Source organism: Stegostoma tigrinum, chromosome 13 (genome assembly GCF_030684315.1).
Source record: "Stegostoma tigrinum isolate sSteTig4 chromosome 13, sSteTig4.hap1, whole genome shotgun sequence".
In the NCBI taxonomy this organism is placed as follows: domain Eukaryota; kingdom Metazoa; phylum Chordata; class Chondrichthyes; order Orectolobiformes; family Stegostomatidae; genus Stegostoma; species Stegostoma tigrinum.
In genome coordinates, this window is record NC_081366.1 from 34,053,537 (window position 1) to 34,072,084 (window position 18,548).

Below are 18,548 nucleotides of genomic sequence, written 5' to 3' on the forward strand. Positions count from 1 at the left end.
GTAGCCTCAATGAGTCCAGTAGGAGTTATCTCTGATCGAAACTGTGTCTAAGAGTCACAATGCAACAAACTCTTTTTTTGTGAAACAAATGTGTCAAGGATACGTCTCCTGTAACAAGACTATGTAAGGGTCTATAAACATTGGTCCAGAGGTAGCAATGAGTGCCAATAAAATGTCTCCAATATCAATGCATCCCCATTGATACTCCTGCAATCTCACCTTCAGCTAAATCATGTAACAAGTTCACAATCCATGAAAAAATTCTCTTCTTTATTTCTTTGGGTGGTGCAATTGAATTATCAGCAGCATTCTGAAGATGCAACTAAAGAGTTTTAATGACATGTAAATCATAATTACTGAAATACCTCACTATCACTGAAAAACTAACTTTAAAAACCAATACCTTCATTCTCTGGTCATGTTCCTTAATTTAAAAAAAAAGTTTATAATACTTCAGTTGCTACCTTAATCTCATCAGTACGCTCAATTTTTATTTTACTCTCAATTAAAAACTGAATGACAATCATTACGATTTGCTGTCTGAGATAACTTCTTTGGGTGAACAATCCCTCAGCTTGCTTGAAGGTTTTAGTGTTCTTGGACAAGCCCTATAGATGTATCTCACAGAATCCCGACAATGCAGATAGAGGCCATCTGGTCTATCGAGTCTGCACTGATCCTCCAAACAACATCCCACACAGACCCAAACACCCTAACCTTTCCCCATAATACCACATTTACCATGGCTGATCCAATTAGCTTGCATATTTATGGACATTTTTGGGCAATTTAGCATGGCCAAACAACCTAACCTGCATATCTCTGGATTGTGGGTGAAACTCAAAGCATCACACAAACTCAGGGAGAACGTGAAAACTCCACATCCTCCAAATCATTCACCCAAGGCTGGAATCGAACCCAGGTCCCTGGTGCTGTGAGGCAGCAATGCTGATCTTTAAACCACTGTGCTGCTAGATGTTAGAGATCACAGATTTGGAAGGGACTTTGATGAGTTGATGCAGTGCATCTCCTATTGAGTTTGTACTGTTGCCAATATGCTTTGGTGGCGGAGCCAGAGAATGTTTTCAGTAATGGATGAGATGCCAAAGCACGCTGCTTTGTCCTGGATGGTAACAATTCTCTTTGGTGTTACTGGAGCTGCACTCATCTAGACAAATGGAAACTATTCCATCATATTCCTGATGACTCTTGTAGGTGGTGGACAGACTTTGATGAGTCAGGAGATGAGTTACTCATCATAGAATTCAGAGACGCTGACCTGTACTTGTAGCCACAGTATTTATTTGGCTGTTCCTGTTCTGCTTCTGGTCAACAGTAACTCACAGAATGCGCAGAGCGGGAGATTCAGCAATGGTGACACCACTACATGCCAAATGGAGATAGCTAGATTCTCTCTTGTTTGAAATGGCAGAGATTTCTCACAATGTTTCCTGCCACTTATCAATCCAAGCCTGAACATTATCCAAATCTTGTAGTACACTGACATGGACTGCTTCAGTACTGATGAGTCGCAGATAATGATGAACACTGTGCAAGACCTCCACTTCTAATTTTATGATGGAGGGAAAGACATTGGTGAAGTAGCCGAAGAAGGCTGGGTCTAGGATACTTTTCTAAGGAGCCTTATAGTTATGTCTTGTGATTGTAATTATCGACCCTGAACAACCACAAGCGTCACACTTTTTGATAGACATTACTCAAACCTATTATAATTAGTTTATATATCCAAATTATCAATGTCTGTGGAACTGTAACTCAATTTGTTCCATTAAAAATAAGAGATCAAGAAATAAGTGAAATGTAACAGTATATGTAAGAAAAGCCAAGGTTGAAGCAAGATACATTAGTCCACCTATATTTATTCTCCTTGTATACAAATGTACAAATATTTATGGGCTTGGTTTGGAAGAAAAGTATTGTTACATAATACTGAAAAACCTTGTGAGCAGTGTAGAAAATATAAAGAACGCCAACGGAAATGATTCCAAGTTTGAGGAAAGATTTACAAAATTCAATCCCTTTATATGTAGCTGCAGGTGGTTAGGGGAGGTCTTGTAGAATCACAGAATTATTACAGCACTGGGCCTGTTGTGCCCATTCAATCTGTCTAAATTCATTAAGAATTTTATAGATCTAAATAATGTCTCAATCTTACAGGCCCAGTCTTCCCAATTCCTCTTCATAGGACACTTCAACAATCCCTGGAACTAATCTAATGAATCTCCACTGCATTCCCTCTACGGAAGGTATATCCTTCTTCAGGTAAGAGGACCAAAACCTCACACAATACTGTATGTGTGGTTTCATGAAGCTTCTAAATAATTTAAGCATGACATCATTATTCTTGAACCCAATTTCTCCTATGAGAAATGCTAACATCCCACTTCAGTTTCTAATAGCTTGATGCACTTCCATATTAACTTTCAGTGACTTATGAACAAGGATACCCATGTCCCTTTGGACACCAACTTATCAATCTCTCATCATTTAAAACATAATCTGCACCTCCATTCCTCCTACCATATACATCCATATTTTATTCCACACGTCATGCTCTTGGGCACTCACTCTGTGTAAATCAACTCCTTTGCATCATCGTCACAACACTCTGGTGATGGCCTAATGGTGTTATTACTAGACTATTAATCCAGTGACCTAGTTCTGGGGACCTGAGTTTGAATCCCGTCATGGCAGACGGTAAAATTTGAATGTTTAAAAAAAAATCTGGAATTAAGAATCTAATGATTACCATGAATCCTTTGTCAATCGATGGAAAAATAATCTGTTCGCTAATGTCCTTTAGGGAAGGAAACTACCATTCTTTCCTGGTCTGATCTACATGTGACTCCAGACCCTAAGCATTGTGGTTGACACTAGACAAATTGGAATGCGCAATAAAGCTGACAAAGCTAATGACACCCACATCCCACATTAATGAATAGGGGAAAACAAAGTCCCACTTAAACTTGCATCACTTTTGAAATATTATCTTTAATCCCCAAATCAAAATCATTAAAACAGAATGTGAAGCTAGGGCACTAAGCATTGATCTATTTGGTGCCCAACTAGTCACAGCCTGTCAATCTGAGAATGTTGCATTTATTCCAACTACTCTGCTCTCTGTATTTGAAAACTATACTGAAAAAAACTTGATTATTAGCAAAACAACATTAGTGGGCTAAATTGTATCAGAGATAATGGGAACTGCAGATGCTGGAGAATCCAAGATAATAAAGTGTGAAGCTGGATGAACACAGCAGGCCAAGCAGCATCTCAGGAGCACAAAAGCTGACGTTTCGGGCCTAGACCCTTCATCAGAGAGGGGGATGGGGTGAGGGTTCTGGAATAAATAGGGAGAGAGGGGGAGGCGGACCGAAGATGGAGAGAAAAGAAGATAGGTGGACCTATCCACCTATCTTCTTTTCTCTCCATCTTCGGTCCGCCTCCCCCTCTCTCCCTATTTATTCCAGAACCCTCACCCCATCCCCCTCTCTGATGAAGGGTCTAGGCCCGAAACATCAGCTTTTATGCTCCTGAGATGCTGCTTGGCCGGCTGTGTTCATCCAGCTTCACACTTTATTATCTTAGTGAGCTAAATTACCTCTTTTCATACTTAGTTTTTCTTATGTCAATTGCTACACGACTTTATTCTCCTTCCTCTTCTTAAGGAATTGAATTTGGGTCAGTCAATCAGTCAATACTGTTTGAAAGGTTATTTCCCAAATTGTGACTTGTTGATTAAAAGGGTATAACATGTTTTGCCACTCAATCAGCATACTGACCCATACAGGTTGTTTAGGAACAGAAATAATGACTTTTTCAAAAACTGCCAATTATGATTTCATGTTGCAGCATCCAATCTCTAAATAAATGCATAAGCTGTAAGGGGTCCTATCCTTGATTTCTGTGGGGTTAACAATGGCACTCCAATTATGAATGCATTCCTGGCTTCTAAAGATGACAAGCCTCTACGAAATCAATTATTAACCATTCCCAAAATATACACAGAATAATTGATAAAGTATTCATCAACTTTGGAGTGGATGTTGTTGTAGCATTTATTCCAAACACGTAATGCTAGAACAAATCTCGGATGCACTAAAATACTTTGTTAGAAAGGGCAGTATTGTTTCACAGTGGTTAGCACTGCTGCCTCACTTGGGTTCAATTTGTTGGTTTTCTCCAGGTGCTCCAGTTTCATCCCACAGTCCAAAGATGTGCAGATTAAGGGGACTGGCTATGCTAAAAATTGCACTGTAGTGTCCAGAGATGTGCAGATTCGGTAGGTTAATCATGGTAAAAAACCACAAATGGGATTACAGGGCTGGGTGGGATGCACTTCACAGGATTAGTGCAGACTCAATGGGTCAAATGGCCTCTTCCTCAACTGTAGGAATTCTATGATCTTGTATAGAGACACCATATTGTTTTGCAAACAATTGAAAAATAAGAAAAGACCTCATTAGAGTGTTAGTTAAAGACTTCAATGGAAGATTAGCATAAAAGTAGCACCCTCACCACTAAGTCAAGTAATCATGGTTTCAAACAATCTCCAGGATTTAAGCAGGTCATCCACGACAACCCTTTAATGTACTACTGATAGAGTGGTGCGTTGTTGGAGGAGCCATTTTCAAGTGAAATTTCAAGTTAAGTCCTGTCCCTCAGTCAAGGTGCTTAAATAACAAGTAATTACACTCAAAAAGTATTAAGGCTGTGAGGATGTGAAACACTACATGCCCACACAATATTTCTTAAAAGGAAAGAAAGGACCAACTGAATTCTACAATGATGTTTAGCCCCTTCAAAGTTTTAAGTTGCAAATTGGAATCCAAGCTTTGTAATTTACTGGAAATTGGACACTTTAATTACATATATTCACAATTAAGGAAGTTAAGTGCTTAGTTAGTTGTACAAGAAATCAGCTGTGAAGACAACACTCTAACTCCTTTGTAGCACCACTTGCATGTGTAAAAGTGATTCTGAAATAATTTAAAAATGCAAATAAATGAAACCAATAACAGCAAATGATCCCACAAAGAGAAAAGCTTATTTTATACTTTTCCCAAGTTTTAGTGTTTTGAACAAATTAAAAATAAGTATGTGTTCCCTGCATGGGTATTAACTTACAACATTTTTTCCCCAGACATTAGACAAAATTCTTTCTGAAAATGTGCTTTCAATCTTCAAAAATATTTTGAAATACAATTAATAAGAACCAAAGAACCAAGACACATTCAGCAGGATTTAATTCACTAGCAGGTTGCTACCACTTCGGATCAAGTTACAGGATGTAATTTTCATTATGCAAGGTCAGTTGTGCTACTCCAGTTTTACACTTAATTCAAATTCTAAGACTTCTAAATATTAGTGCAAAATGCTTGAACTATGACAAGCAGATGGTATTCTCCCAAATTGGAATGGCTTTCCTTTAGAACCCATTCACTGCATGCTTTGTGACCATTTTAACAATACTTCCTCACAGGCACATTCTGAAGACAACCAAAGTATCTTTTGCTCTAAATTGATAGCCGACAGTAAATCCTTAGATTCTCCTGAAGGTCAGAAACCAGCAGAAAATGACTGACTTTCACTCTTTATCACAGATTCAATGCTCAAAGTACAACATCTGAGGTGTGAAGAATTCAAATGCCCAGGCAATAGCAAAGTTTAAAAAAAAGTAACTGATTTCCTGTTTGAATCTTTCAATGTAATATGTATTCTTACATATATCATAGGGCAATGGGAGGAGTATAGTGCTTGTGGGGTGAAGGTGGAAGATCACAAATAGAAGTTTTATATCTCAGTGAAATTATTGATGTGTAGTAAATTAAGTCACATGTGCTTAATTAGTTGCACATATTCACACTATGAACGCAGGAAAATAGTGGCTGAAAGAATTTTAAAGACCCTGGGTAGCAAAGATTTGAGTGGCACTGAAATGCTCATGGTGGACATCCCACAATCTTCTGGAAGCAATTTCTTATAAACCAGTGCAGCTTATTTGTGGGCAGTCAGATATCTGTACAAGAGGAAAAACGTGAACTGTAATGGTGTTCAAAAATATTTCCACATCAGTTGAAATACATATTGATCAATCAGGGCATCTTTAAACTCAATAAATAGCATAAAAAAAGAGATGCATGGCTTCTTAACTCAAAAACTGCAGCTATACATTCTCGTTATTTCATTATACAGAAGTTCCATAATACTAATTTTGAACACAGATTAGCAATGAGATATGAATTAATAAATCATATGAATAAATAACTGCAGCTCTGGATGCGTAAACTGATAAATATTATAAATGGGTTTAGAGCATTGCTGAGGAAATATAATTGTGTATATTATGAATACATAAAAATAACATTGGTTATATACTGAGATAACAAGGTGTAGAGCTGGATGAACACAGCAGGCCGAGCAGCATCATACAAGCAAGAAAGGTGTCGTTTCAGGCCTAGAAAATTTTCTGAAGAAGGGTCTAAGGCTTGAAATGTCAGCTTTCCTGCTCATCTGATGCTGCTTGGCCTGCTGTGTTCATCCAGCTCTACACTTTGTTATCTCAGATTCTTCAGCATCTGCAGTTTCTACTATCTCTGAAATAGTTATATACTGATGAGTTTACAGCATAGATTGTAGATACTTACCATTCTCATTTGAATTGGCTGGAAACAACATTAAAGGCCTCTGGCTACACAAGGGAGGCTTACATTCAAAACTCTTCCTCTGTGCAGAACTCAACGTTACATTTGGTTGAATTGTGGCAGTTTCTGGCACTATCTGGAAAATCTATGAATGAAATATGAAAAAAAAACAGTAGATGCATCATTAATTTAAATATTGGTTAAACCACAACTCTTTCTAGAGATATTAGAGCTTCTAACAGCTCCCCCTACCCTGCCCCTAAACACTCCCCCTCCATTGATGGCAGTTGGCTCCACAAGTACCAGTCACCACAACTAAGCAGTCATCCTTTGCTGATAAGCCCAGACAGCAAACAGCAAAGACACAAACTTCTATTCAACAGAACAGCAAAGCCAAACACGCCCTCAACCATGCCACACACATATTTCCAACAGCATTCACTGAACAGAAATAAACAATGAGCATTTCTCCTCTAACTTTAAAGGTCACTGAAAATGAATCGATGTTCTACACTCCTACCCTTCCCCATCATTGAGACCCAAACTAGTCTCCTTGGCAATCATTTAAATTGCATAAGTAAGTTGCTATGTACAGATATTTGTCAATGTTTACTGTTGCTTTAGCTAATCAAATTTACATAGGGGAGAGCAGCACAGTGGTAAGATATAAATAATCTTAAGATCTAGTCTAATGCTCTGGAGACAAGTTCAAATCTTACCAGTAGAACCAGGAAAACCTAAACTCAAATAATCACTAATCCTGAAACAAAATACTGGTCCACTAAAGCCACTAGATTACCACAAACATTCATCTCCAGTGAAGGAAATTTACCTTGTTTACCTGGTGCGATCTGTTCAAGATTCCAGATTTACAGCAGCATGGTTTACTCTTAACTACCCTCTGAATAGTCTACCAGCTAAGCTTAATGCAAGTCTGAGAAACAGCATCACTCTTCTGCTCTTGTCCTATGTAGTCATTTCCAAAAATTTATTCGGTCTCTTAATTTTTCCCAGCTATAATCAAAAGTCCCTTGAAACATTTATTCTGTGTTTCTTTCCACCTTGTTCCATGTTTCCAATATTTTCTGTTTTATTTCAAATTTCCAGAAAATGGAGCATTCTGCTTTAAACTAATCATGCAAAGGACATAGGCATACAAGTTAGGTTATGGGAACATTCAGTTTTCTAAGAATAACCATTACAAGGGAAAGTGAGGGATATACCACTGGGACAGTGAACGCCTGAGCTGTGTTGGAACTAGTGCTTTAGCAAGCCGTATAAGTAATGAAGTATAGATTGATTTGAACAATGATGGTAAGGCATTGAGCTTGGTTGGATAAATCAAATCAAGGGGTAGAGTCAAAGAAGGAGAGCAAAATAGTAATATGAGAAATAAAGGTCACAGAATGGTAGGAAGGAAGTGAGAGAATAAATTTTAAAATACATTAGCATTCAAGACTAGACAATACAAAGATAATGGCTGGACTAAAGGCTCCATATCTGAATGCAAGTAGTGTTGAAAAAAAATAAATAAATTGACAGCACACGCTGAATAAACGTGATCTGATAAATGTTACAGAGAACTGTTCTGTAGAAGAATCACTCTGCACTCAAAATGGTAATTCTGTTTCTCTCACCATAGATGCTCCCAGACCTTTTGAGTTTTAGAACAGTTTCAGAAATAAAAGGATGCCAATTTAAGGTTGAGACGAGGAGGAATTTCTTCTCTCAGAGGGTTGTGTGTATTTGGAAATCCTTGCTACAGAAAGTTGCAGGATCAGAATCCACAATATTTAGATATATAATTATTATATACATTTAAGGCTAAGATATAAAGATTCTTGATCAGTAGGGGAATCGAGGGTTATGAGGAAAGGATATGAATACAGACATGAGGGGTGTCAGATTAGCCATGGCCCTGTTGAATGGTGCAGCAGGACCAAGGGGCTAATTGACTGAATCCTGTTCCTATTTCTTCTGGTCTTATAGTCTTCCTCCAGCATTCTCTGTGTTTGTCACAGATTTCCAGTATTGCTGGAACTTGCTTTAATAGAAGCTACATGATCTAAATGGTACAATTTTAATGATAGTGCAATAACAGATAGCACTGGGAGAATTCATACTCAAATGTTTGAAGGTGGCAGATTTGTATTGCAACAGTTAATAAATTGTGAGGGAACCTAGGTATTATTAAATTGGTATAGAGAACAAAAGCCAGGAAGTTAAGCTGAACATAAATAAGATATTAGCTCAGTCTCAATTAGCATGCTGTGTTTGAAACTGAATACTATACACAAGAAAGATCATTAAGTTTTGGACAGCATACAGAAGAGATTTACTAAAATAATTTCAGGCATATGAATTAAAGTTATGGAAATAGGCTAGAAAAAAGGAATTGTTCTCCACTGAGTAAAGAAGGAAAAAAGCTTTCTTAATATCATAAAATGTTTAGATAGAGAAAATAAAGAGAAATCTTTATTATGTGGTTAACGGTTCCTAATAAGAGGATGCAGATTGAAGACGATGGCAAAAGAACCAAATATGACAAGAGATGAAACTTATTTTTACAACAGGTGGATAGGATTTAGAATGAATTCCCCAACATGGTGAGGGGAACATATCCAATACAAAGCTTTCAAATGGAATTTGGAAAATAGAAGATAAAATCACAGGCGTATTGGAAAAGAACTGAGTGTTCGGCCCAACAGATTTGCTCTTAGAAAGCACTAGTACAGACACAATGCACCAAACGATCTATTTCTATGAAGTACTATTCTATTCTGTGGCAAAGGACCACAGTGAATTTGAGTAAAGCATCTGAAACTCTTACCTGTTCATGGTTTTCTATTAGAATTTCAACAACTATATTCTGGAATTTGATATCCATGATTGCTGCTACAGTTTCCTCCTTTGGTCTAAGCAGAGTTGGTCCAAACACCACACCCAAGTTTGCCACAGTCATCAGATTTTGCTTGTGATTTTTGGACACCCTGGGCAACAAGAGAGAAGAACTCACTGACTGAAGACAGACCTACAAAAATATTCTAAAATATGACAATTACTCAAAACAAAACAGAACTAGCAGCTCAGCTTCCTAAAACATAGTTAGGCAAACTCTGGGAAAATGCCACTTTAGTACAATATTAACTAGGTAACAAAGACTAGCTGCTGTACAAGAGTTGATCTCTACACATCTTGAAATAAGTCTAGTCTACAGAAGAGTTCCGATAGTCAATACTGGGACCGCTGCTCTCTTTGGCATTTGTATCACAGGCAATTACGTATATGACTTAAGTATAAACTGGATAATAAAACAGTTATTACCAGTCAAATAATGCACAAACTGCGAATGCTGGAAATTTGAAATGAAAATAGAAATTATAAGCTCAGTATATCTGGCAGAATCTATGGAGAGAGAGAGAAACAAAGCCAGTCTTTCAAATCTAACATAACTTCTTCAGAGCACATTGTCACATCAGTCTTGAAACATCAGTTCTGTTTCTCTCTCCACAGATTCTGCCAAACCCGCTGACTTTCTCCAGCACTTTGTTTTTATTTCAAAGTTATTACTATCTTAATTATGATTCAACTATAAATAAAGTAAAACTCAGATTAAAAGGTTACACGGGATTTTGCGACATAATTATAGAATACAGTATATAAAAGAAGGCAACATGAACATTGCCATTCTCAATAATTGCATAGCCTTGGGGAATATGAAGATCTAGTGTGTTTACAGTGATCTCCAGCCTCAAGTGCCTGTGGACGATGCATCTCGACTCCCCCGGAGTACTCAACTTTACAGGAACGAGTTTCCAGCATATCTGTTCATGCCATGTAATATCAAGAAGCTGCTTAGAACATTAGTTTATATCAATGACCTTTGGTCCGAACCGTATCCCAGCAGTCATCCCAACCTCCTGTTTTAGAACCAGCCAGGGCACTAGTTAACAAAGTGTGAAGCTGGATGAACACAGCAGGCCAAGCAGCATCTCAGGAGCACAAAAGCTGACGTTTCAGGCCTTAACCCTTAATTAGAGAGGGGGACGGGGAGAGGGTTCTGAAATACATAGGGAGAGAGGGGGAGGTGGACCGAAGATGGATAGAGAAGATACGAGGAGAGGAGAGTATAGGTGGGGAGGTGGGGAGGGGATAGGTCAGTCCGGGGAGGATGGGCAGGTCAAGGAGGCGGGATGAGGTTAGTAGGTAGGAAATGGAGGCGTGGCTTGGGGTGGGAGGAGGGGATAGGTGAGAGGAAGAACAGGTTAGGGAGACAGGGATGAGCTGGGGCTGGTTTTGGGATGCAGTGGGGGGAGGGAACGAGCTGGGCTGGCTTTGGAATGCAGTGGGGGAAGGGGAGATTTTGAAGTGAAGTCCACATTGATATCATTGGGCTGCAGGCTTCCCAAGCGGAATATGAGTTGCTGTTCCTGCAACCTTCGGGTGGCATCATTGTGGTACTGCAGGAGGCCCAGGATAGACATGTCATCTAAGGAATGGGAGGGGGAGTTAAAATGGTTCACCAGTGGGAGGTGCAGTTGTTTATTGCGAACCAAGCGGAGGTGTTCTGCAAAGCCGTCCCCAAGCCTCCGCTTGGTTTCCCCAATGTAGAGGAAGCCACAACGGGTACAGTGGATAAAGTATACCACATTGGCAGATGTGCAGGTGAACATCTGCTTGATATGGAAAGTCATCTTGGGGCCTGGGATGGGGGTGAGGGAGGAGGTGTGGGGGCAAGTGTAGCATTTCCTGCGGTTGCAGGGGAAGGTGCCGGGTGTGGTGGGGTTTAGAGGGCAGTGTGGAGCAAACAAGGGAGTCACGGAGAGAGTGGTCTCTCCAGAAGGCAGACAACGGTGGGGATGGAAAAATGTCTTGGGTGGTGGGGTTGGATTGTAGATGGCGGAAGTGTCAGAGAATGATGCGTTGAATCCGGAGGTTGGTGGGGTGGTATGTGAGGACGAGGGGGATTCTCTTAGGGCGGTTATTGCGGGAGCGGGGCGTGAGGGATGTGTTGTGGGAAATGCGGGAGGCACAGTCAAGGGCGTTCTTGACCACTGTGGGGGCAAAGTTGCGGTCCTTGATGAACGCGGACATCTGGGATGTGCAGGAGTGGAATGCCTCATCGTGGGAGCAGATGCAGTAGAGGCGAAGGAATTGGGAATAGGGAATGGAATTTTTGCAGGAGGGTGGGTGGGGGGAGGTGTATTCAAGGTAGCTGTGGGAGTCGGTGGGCTTGAAATGGACATCAGTTTCTAGCTGGTTGCCTGAGATGGAGACAGAGAGGTCCAGGAAGGTGAGGGATGTGTTGGAGATGGCCCAGGTGAACTTGAGGTTGGGGTGGAACGTGTTGGTGAAGTGGATGAACTGTTCAAGCTCCTCTTGGGAGCAAGAGGCGGTGCTGATACAGTCATCAATGTAACAGAGGAAGAAGTGGGGTTTGGGGCCAGTTTCGGTGCGGAAGAGGGATTGTTCCACGTAACCTACAAAGAGGCAGGCATAGCTTGGACCCATGCGGGTATCCATGGCCACCCCCTTTGTCTGTAGGAAGTGGAAGGAATCGAAAGAGAAGTTGTTCAGGGTGAGGATGAGTTTGGCTAGACGGATGAGGGTGTCGGTGGAGGGGGACTGGTCGGGCCTGCGGGACAGGAAGAAGCCTTGAGGCCATCTGCATGAGGAACGCAGGTGTATAGGGACTGGACATCCATGGTGAAAATGAGGTGTTAGGGACCAGGGAATTGGAAGTTCTGGAGGAGGTGGGGGGTGTGGGTGGTATCACGGACATAGGTGGGGAGTTCCCGGACCAAGGGGGAGAAAATGGAGTCCAGATAGGTAGAAATGAGTTCGGTGGGGCAGGAACAGGCGGAGGCAATAGGTTGGCCAGGGCAGGCGGATTTGTGGATTTTGGGAAGGAGACAGAAACGGACAGTGCGAGGTTGGGGGCTGTGGGTGGGAGGTCACCTGAGGTGATGAGGTCATGGATGGTATTGGAGATAATGGTTTGGTGCTCGGGGGTGGGGTCATGATCAAGGGGGCAGTAGGAGGTGGTGTCAGAGAGTTGGCATTTGGCCATGGCGATGTAGAGGTCAGTGCGCCACACTACCACTGCGCCTCCCTTGTCTGCAGGTTTGATGGTGAGGTTGGGGTTGGAGCGGAGGGAGCAGAGAGCTGCCCGTTCTGCCGGGGAGAGGTTGGAGTGGGTGAAAGGGGTGGAGAGGTTGAGGCGGTTAATGTCACGACGGCAGTTGGAGATGAAGAGGTCAGGGAGGGTAGGAGGCCTGGGGGTGGTGTCCAGGAGGAGGACTTGTGTTGGAGGCAGTAGAAGGGGTCAGTGGAGGGAGGGTTAGGCTCTTGGTTAAAGAAGTAGGCATGGAGGCGAAGGCGGCAGAAAAACTGCTCTATGGATACAACGCATCATCCTCCGACACTTCTGCCATCTACAATCCAACCCCACCACCCAAGACATTTTTCCATCCCCACCCTTGTCTGCCTTCTGGAGAGACCACTCTCTCCGCGACTCCCTTGTCTGCTCCACACTCCCCTCCAACCCACCACACCCGGCACCTTCCCCTGCAACCGCAGGAAGTGCTGCACCTGCCCCAACACCACCTCCCTCACCCACAAGATGACTTTCCACATCAAGCAGATGTTCACCTGCTGGTCTGCCAATGCGGTATACTGCATCCGCTGTACCCAGTGTGGCTTCCTCTACATTTGGGAAACCAAGTGGAGGCTTGGGGACAGCTTTGCAGAACACCTCTGCTCGGTTCGCAATAAACAACTGCACCTCCCAGTCGCAAACCATTTCAACACCCCCTCACATTCCTTAGACGACATGTCCATCCTGGGCCTCCTGCAGTACCACAATGATGCCAACTGGAGGTTCCAGGAACAGCAACTCATATTCCGCTTGGGAACCCTGCAGCCCAATGGTATCAATGTGGATTCCATCAGCTTCAAAATCTCCCCTCCCCCCCACTGCATTCCAAAACCACCCCAGCTCATCTCTGCCTGCCTAACCTGTTATTCCTCTCGCCTTCTCCGACCTCAAGCCGCACCTCCATTTCCTACCCACTAACTTCATCCCGCCTCCTTGACCTGTCCATCCTCCCTGAACTGACCTATCCCCTCCCCAGCTCCTCACCTATACTCTCCTCTCCACCTATCTTCTCCTCTATCCATCTTCAGTCAGTGTCCCCCTCTCTTCCTATTTATTTCAGAACCCTCTCCCCATCCCCCTCTCTGATGAAGGGTCTCGGCCCGAAACGGCAGCTTTTGTGCTCCTGAGATGCTGCTTGGCCTGCTGTGTTCATCCAGCTTCACACTTTGTTATCTTGGGTTCTTCAGCATCTGCAGTTCCCATTATCTCCGAGCACTAGTTAAATTGTTAACACACAGACAATTTTCTACTTTGTTGGGCAGATGTCAAAGTCCAACTATTGCCCATTAAAACAGGACAAAACCATCCAGCTAATTACACGCATCAATCTCCTCCACCTCAAGTGATCTGCATAAAATGATTAATGAACTGATGGTAGGTATCCTCAATGCTACCAACACCTGGCACTGACTTAGGATCAAGCCCACCAACGATTATCAGGTTCTGCGAGAGACACTGAGCCGCAGACCTCATTGAAGCCTTGCTTTCAACACGAAAACACAGAATTCAGTCAAGTATGGATAGGGTAGAAAACAAAAGGATGTTTCTCGTTGTGGAATAATCTAAAATGATGGGGACACATTTGAAGAATATGATGTCACCCATTATTGATTTATTAATTTTGAGATGGACAGACTCTTGAACGCGAAGGAGGTTGAAGATTACGGGAAATCAGTAGAATGGTGGCGTTGAGGCCAGCATCAGATCAGACTTGAACGTCGTGAATGAGACCGCGAGATGAAAGGGATCTCCTGGCTATTGCATGTCCTTAATTAAAAAGTGACGTGACAATGACTGCCCTTGATAACAGTATTTTGACTGAATGTGGCACCAATGAGGAAAACTCGCTAACAACCAGATTCATACTTAACACAGGAAGATGGTTATGATTACTGCAAACAAATCATCTCAACCCTCATATCATTGAAGGAGAGCATAAGGGTAACAACTACAGTCTAATCATTTTCAGCTGCTGTCATAATAATAACCTTTCCTCCAATATAAAGTCAGTAGTCAGCATGTTTGCTGCTATTTGCAGTGTTCAGTTGCATCCACAATCCCTCAGATAACAAAGCAGTCCACATCTACATGTAATAAGAACTCAACAAAATTCAGACATAGTTATGCCACGAGAGTTAAGCAATGATCATCTTAGACAGCAGAAGGACTGAGGCTCCGAAAGCTAATGTTTTCAAACAAATCTGTTGGACAATAACCTGGTTAACAAAGTGTAGAGTTGGTTGAAAACAGCAGGACAAAGCAGCATCTTAGGAGCACAAAAGCGGACGTTTTGGGCCTAGACCCTTCATCAGAAAAGGGGGCCGGGGAGAGGATTCTCAAATAAATAGGGAAAGAGGGGGGAGCGGACTGAAGATGGATACAGAAGATAGGTGCAGAGGAGATTATGGGTGGGGAGGTAGGGAGGGGATAGGTCAGTCCGGGGAGGATGAACAGGGGTTAGTAGGTAGGAAATGGAGGTGCAGCTTGAGGTGGGAGGAGGGGATGAGTGAGAGGAATAACAGGTTAGGCAGGCAGAGACGAACTGGGCTGGTTTTGGGATGCAGTGGGGGGAGGGGAGATTTTGAAGCTGATGGAATCCACATTGATACCATTGGGCTGCAGGGTTCCCAAGCGGAATATGAGTTGCTGTTCCTAGAACCTCCAGTTGGCATCATTGTGGCACTGCAGGAGGCCCAGGATGGACATGTCGTCTAAGGAATGTGAGGGGGTGTTGAAATGGTTTGTGACTGGGAGGTGCAGTTGTTTATTGCGAATTGAGCGGAGGTGTTCTACAAAGCAGTCCCCAAGCCTTCGCTTGTTTTCCCCAATGTAGAGGAGGCCACAACAGGTACAGCGGATGCATTATACCACATTGGCGGATGTGCAGGTGAACATCTGCTTGATGTGGAAAGTCATCTTGGGGCCTGGGATGGAGGTGACGGAGGTGGTGTTGGGGCAGGTGCAGCACTTCCTGCGGTTGCAGGGGAAAGTGCCGGGTGTGGCGGGGTTGGAGGGGAGTGTGGAGCGGACAAGGGAGTCACGGAGAGAGTGGTCTCTCCAGAAGGCAGACAAGGGTGGGGTTAGAAAAATATCTTTAGTGGTTGGGTTGGATTGTAGATGGTGGAAGTGTTGGAGGATGATGTGTTGTATCCGGAGGTTGGTAGGGTGGTTTGTTAGAACCGGGGGATTCTCTTTTGGCGGTTATTGAGGGGACAGGTGGTGAGGGATGAGCTGTCGGAAATGCGCGACCATTATGTGTGTGTGTGTGTGTGTGTGTGTGTGTGTGTGTGTGTGTGTGTGTGTGTGTGGTGGTGGTGGTGAGGGTGGTGTTGTGGTCCTTGAAGGACGACGACATCTGCGACGTATGGGAGTAGAATGCCTCATCCCGGGAGCAGATGCGGCAGAGGCGAAGGAATTGGGAATAGGGGATGGAACTTCCAGCTCCACACTTCGTTGTCTCGGCATCTCCAACGTCTGCAGTTCCCATTATCTCTGGACTATAACCCAGTGTCGGGTGATTTCTGACTTTGTCCACCCCAGTCCAACACCGGCACCTCACATCACAACCCTGGAATAGTTAGTCATTTCCAAAGTGAGAACACGACCTCACAGGGGTTCACGGTGGTCTTACCAAATCTGACAATGGAGGGCTAGAGCAGTTATCTGTCATATCTGTTTAAATCTGCATACCACTGACCTAAGATGAAGAGAATCTGCCAAGGTGAGACAAAACAATTTTTTAAAAAACGGTATCTAGGGCATAGAAAAGGAGGATACAGTTGAGAAATCTGGCGGTTGCAGAAATGTCATGATGACCAGAAGGTCAGGCAAGGTTGGACAATTGAGACATTGACTTTGAAGCTGTACATCAATTGTATGTCGGCGTTTGCAGTGATGGACAAATAAGTCACATTGAGGGTGGAAGTGGAAGCGGGTTAGTGAAGCACGATGTGGGTAAAGATCAGTACAAGAAAGTAATGGAAAGTGACCTTATTTGTGACGGCTACTCTGAAAGTGGCGAGGCCACATGAGGCAAAGTGGGTGGCTGTGAATATGGAGTGGGAAGTTTATGTAGGGGGAGAGATTAAGGGTGAATAGGAGGGGACTAGCCTCAACAGCAACCGGATGATGACAAAATGAGCTGGAGGTCGAAATCTCAAAATATGAGACGATACTTGTGTAGATACTGTAGGACGAAAGCAATGCAGGTAGTAAGTGAGATATGTGCCAGGTGGTGTAGTTGGGCAGAAGGAAGAGGACAAGGATTTTAAGTGCCAGAGGTTGAGAGGGGTGGAACAAGCTAAAATACTCAAATGAGCAAAAAGTAACAGAAGGGTTAGACCAAGGTGTGATTTTCTGGTGAGACACTGTCATCGCAATACCAGAGTAAGGTGCGTGGTGTAAGCAATTGGCAGATAGGAGGCTACAGTTAGAGGACAGCGGCATCACTCATCTACTAAGTTCTTATTCAATCCACAATATTGCTGAATGATCAACAATGAACCCATTGTGACCTTGTGCATGAGTGAAAGCACAATGTGAAGGGAGAAGTGAAGGATGGTGAGATCTGATCTATTGACAAGAACCCACATGGTCAGCATTACAGCAGTTAGGTTGGGTTGGAAGAGGCAGTAATTTGGCAAGTTTAGTCCTCTGCTAGCATACTGCTGAGGAAAGTCAGCAAGATAACATTAAGAGCATTTGAGGTTGCTGCTCGTACTGAGAGCAGCGATGAGTTTCCTGATTGGCCTTTCAGAAATCCAAAACAGGCAGAGAGGGAACTCATAGGTTGCTCAAGAGAAAGGAAAACTTGGGACAGCAGGAGGAGGTTAGGAAATGTGAGGAGTAGTGAAGAAATGAAGTAGATATTTAGAAAGGAGAGTATCAGAGGGGAGTGAAATGAAAGGAAGAATAAAGGTAGATCAGGCACAAAGAAATTATAGAAAGCTGACTTCAAAAAGGTGTAAAAAGAACTGACTTGCTTCCAGAGTGGCAGCCAAAGTACACACAAATGGACAAGATGAAAACTCAGGTAACAACAGGCTAACAAACAAGTTATTAGAACGCAAATGATAGTTAACAGGTAACAGAAGAAATGATACAAGAGGGCCGAAGGTTAAATTCAGAAGTCATATGGGGAGATAAAGTTGAAAATTTGAGTGTGGAATGAGTTTGACAGAACATGGTTTAAGTTTGAAGAGAGATGGAGCAGGTGATATAGTTGAGAAGTTACTTCAGGGATAGAGCATCAAACAATACACTGACGAAAATATAGCATTGGGAATGAACATCTAAGAAGTGTGCCAAATGAGCAGAATGAGAAGAGCAGAAACATGATAGAAAAATTGCAGGCCACCTTGGATCAGAAAGCATGAGATATACTTCAAACCAGGACCATGAAATTTCAGCAAGAAACTAAGATGGAGCCAAGAATGGCAGTGCACTCTCAAGGATAGAGATGCATGATGCAGATCTCCCCTGGGAGCTGAATGTCCAGGAGCACCAAATTGATCAATTTATTGGAATCTTAATTAATCTAGACCCATCTGTAATAGTATGTCACATGCTGATTAGCTTGTCAGAAGAACATAATTCCAGATTTACAAACTTTAATTAGTTTTTTTTATTACTGGCTACGTGACCTTCAGTCATCCTTTCACAAAGCTGATATCTAAGTACACTTGTTAATCTACTAAATTGCTGTGCTGATGTTTTACAATTTTGTG

The 18,548-nt window shown here is 42.6% G+C and overlaps 1 protein-coding gene across 9 annotated transcripts in view; it reads right to left on the minus strand.

The window, feature by feature from the left end:
* LOC125458177 (rho GTPase-activating protein 26-like) overlaps window positions 1–18,548 on the minus strand; it is a 203,893-nt gene that overhangs the window by 33,642 nt on the left and 151,703 nt on the right. For all 9 annotated transcript variants that reach the window (XM_059650653.1, XM_059650649.1, XM_059650654.1 and 6 more), the window contains exons 18-19: window positions 9,496–9,655; window positions 6,669–6,810 (exon numbers count right to left, since the gene is read on the minus strand). In XM_059650653.1, coding sequence (XP_059506636.1) covers window positions 6,669–6,810; window positions 9,496–9,655 — 302 coding nt within the window. The remainder of the gene's footprint in view (window positions 1–6,668; window positions 6,811–9,495; window positions 9,656–18,548) is intronic.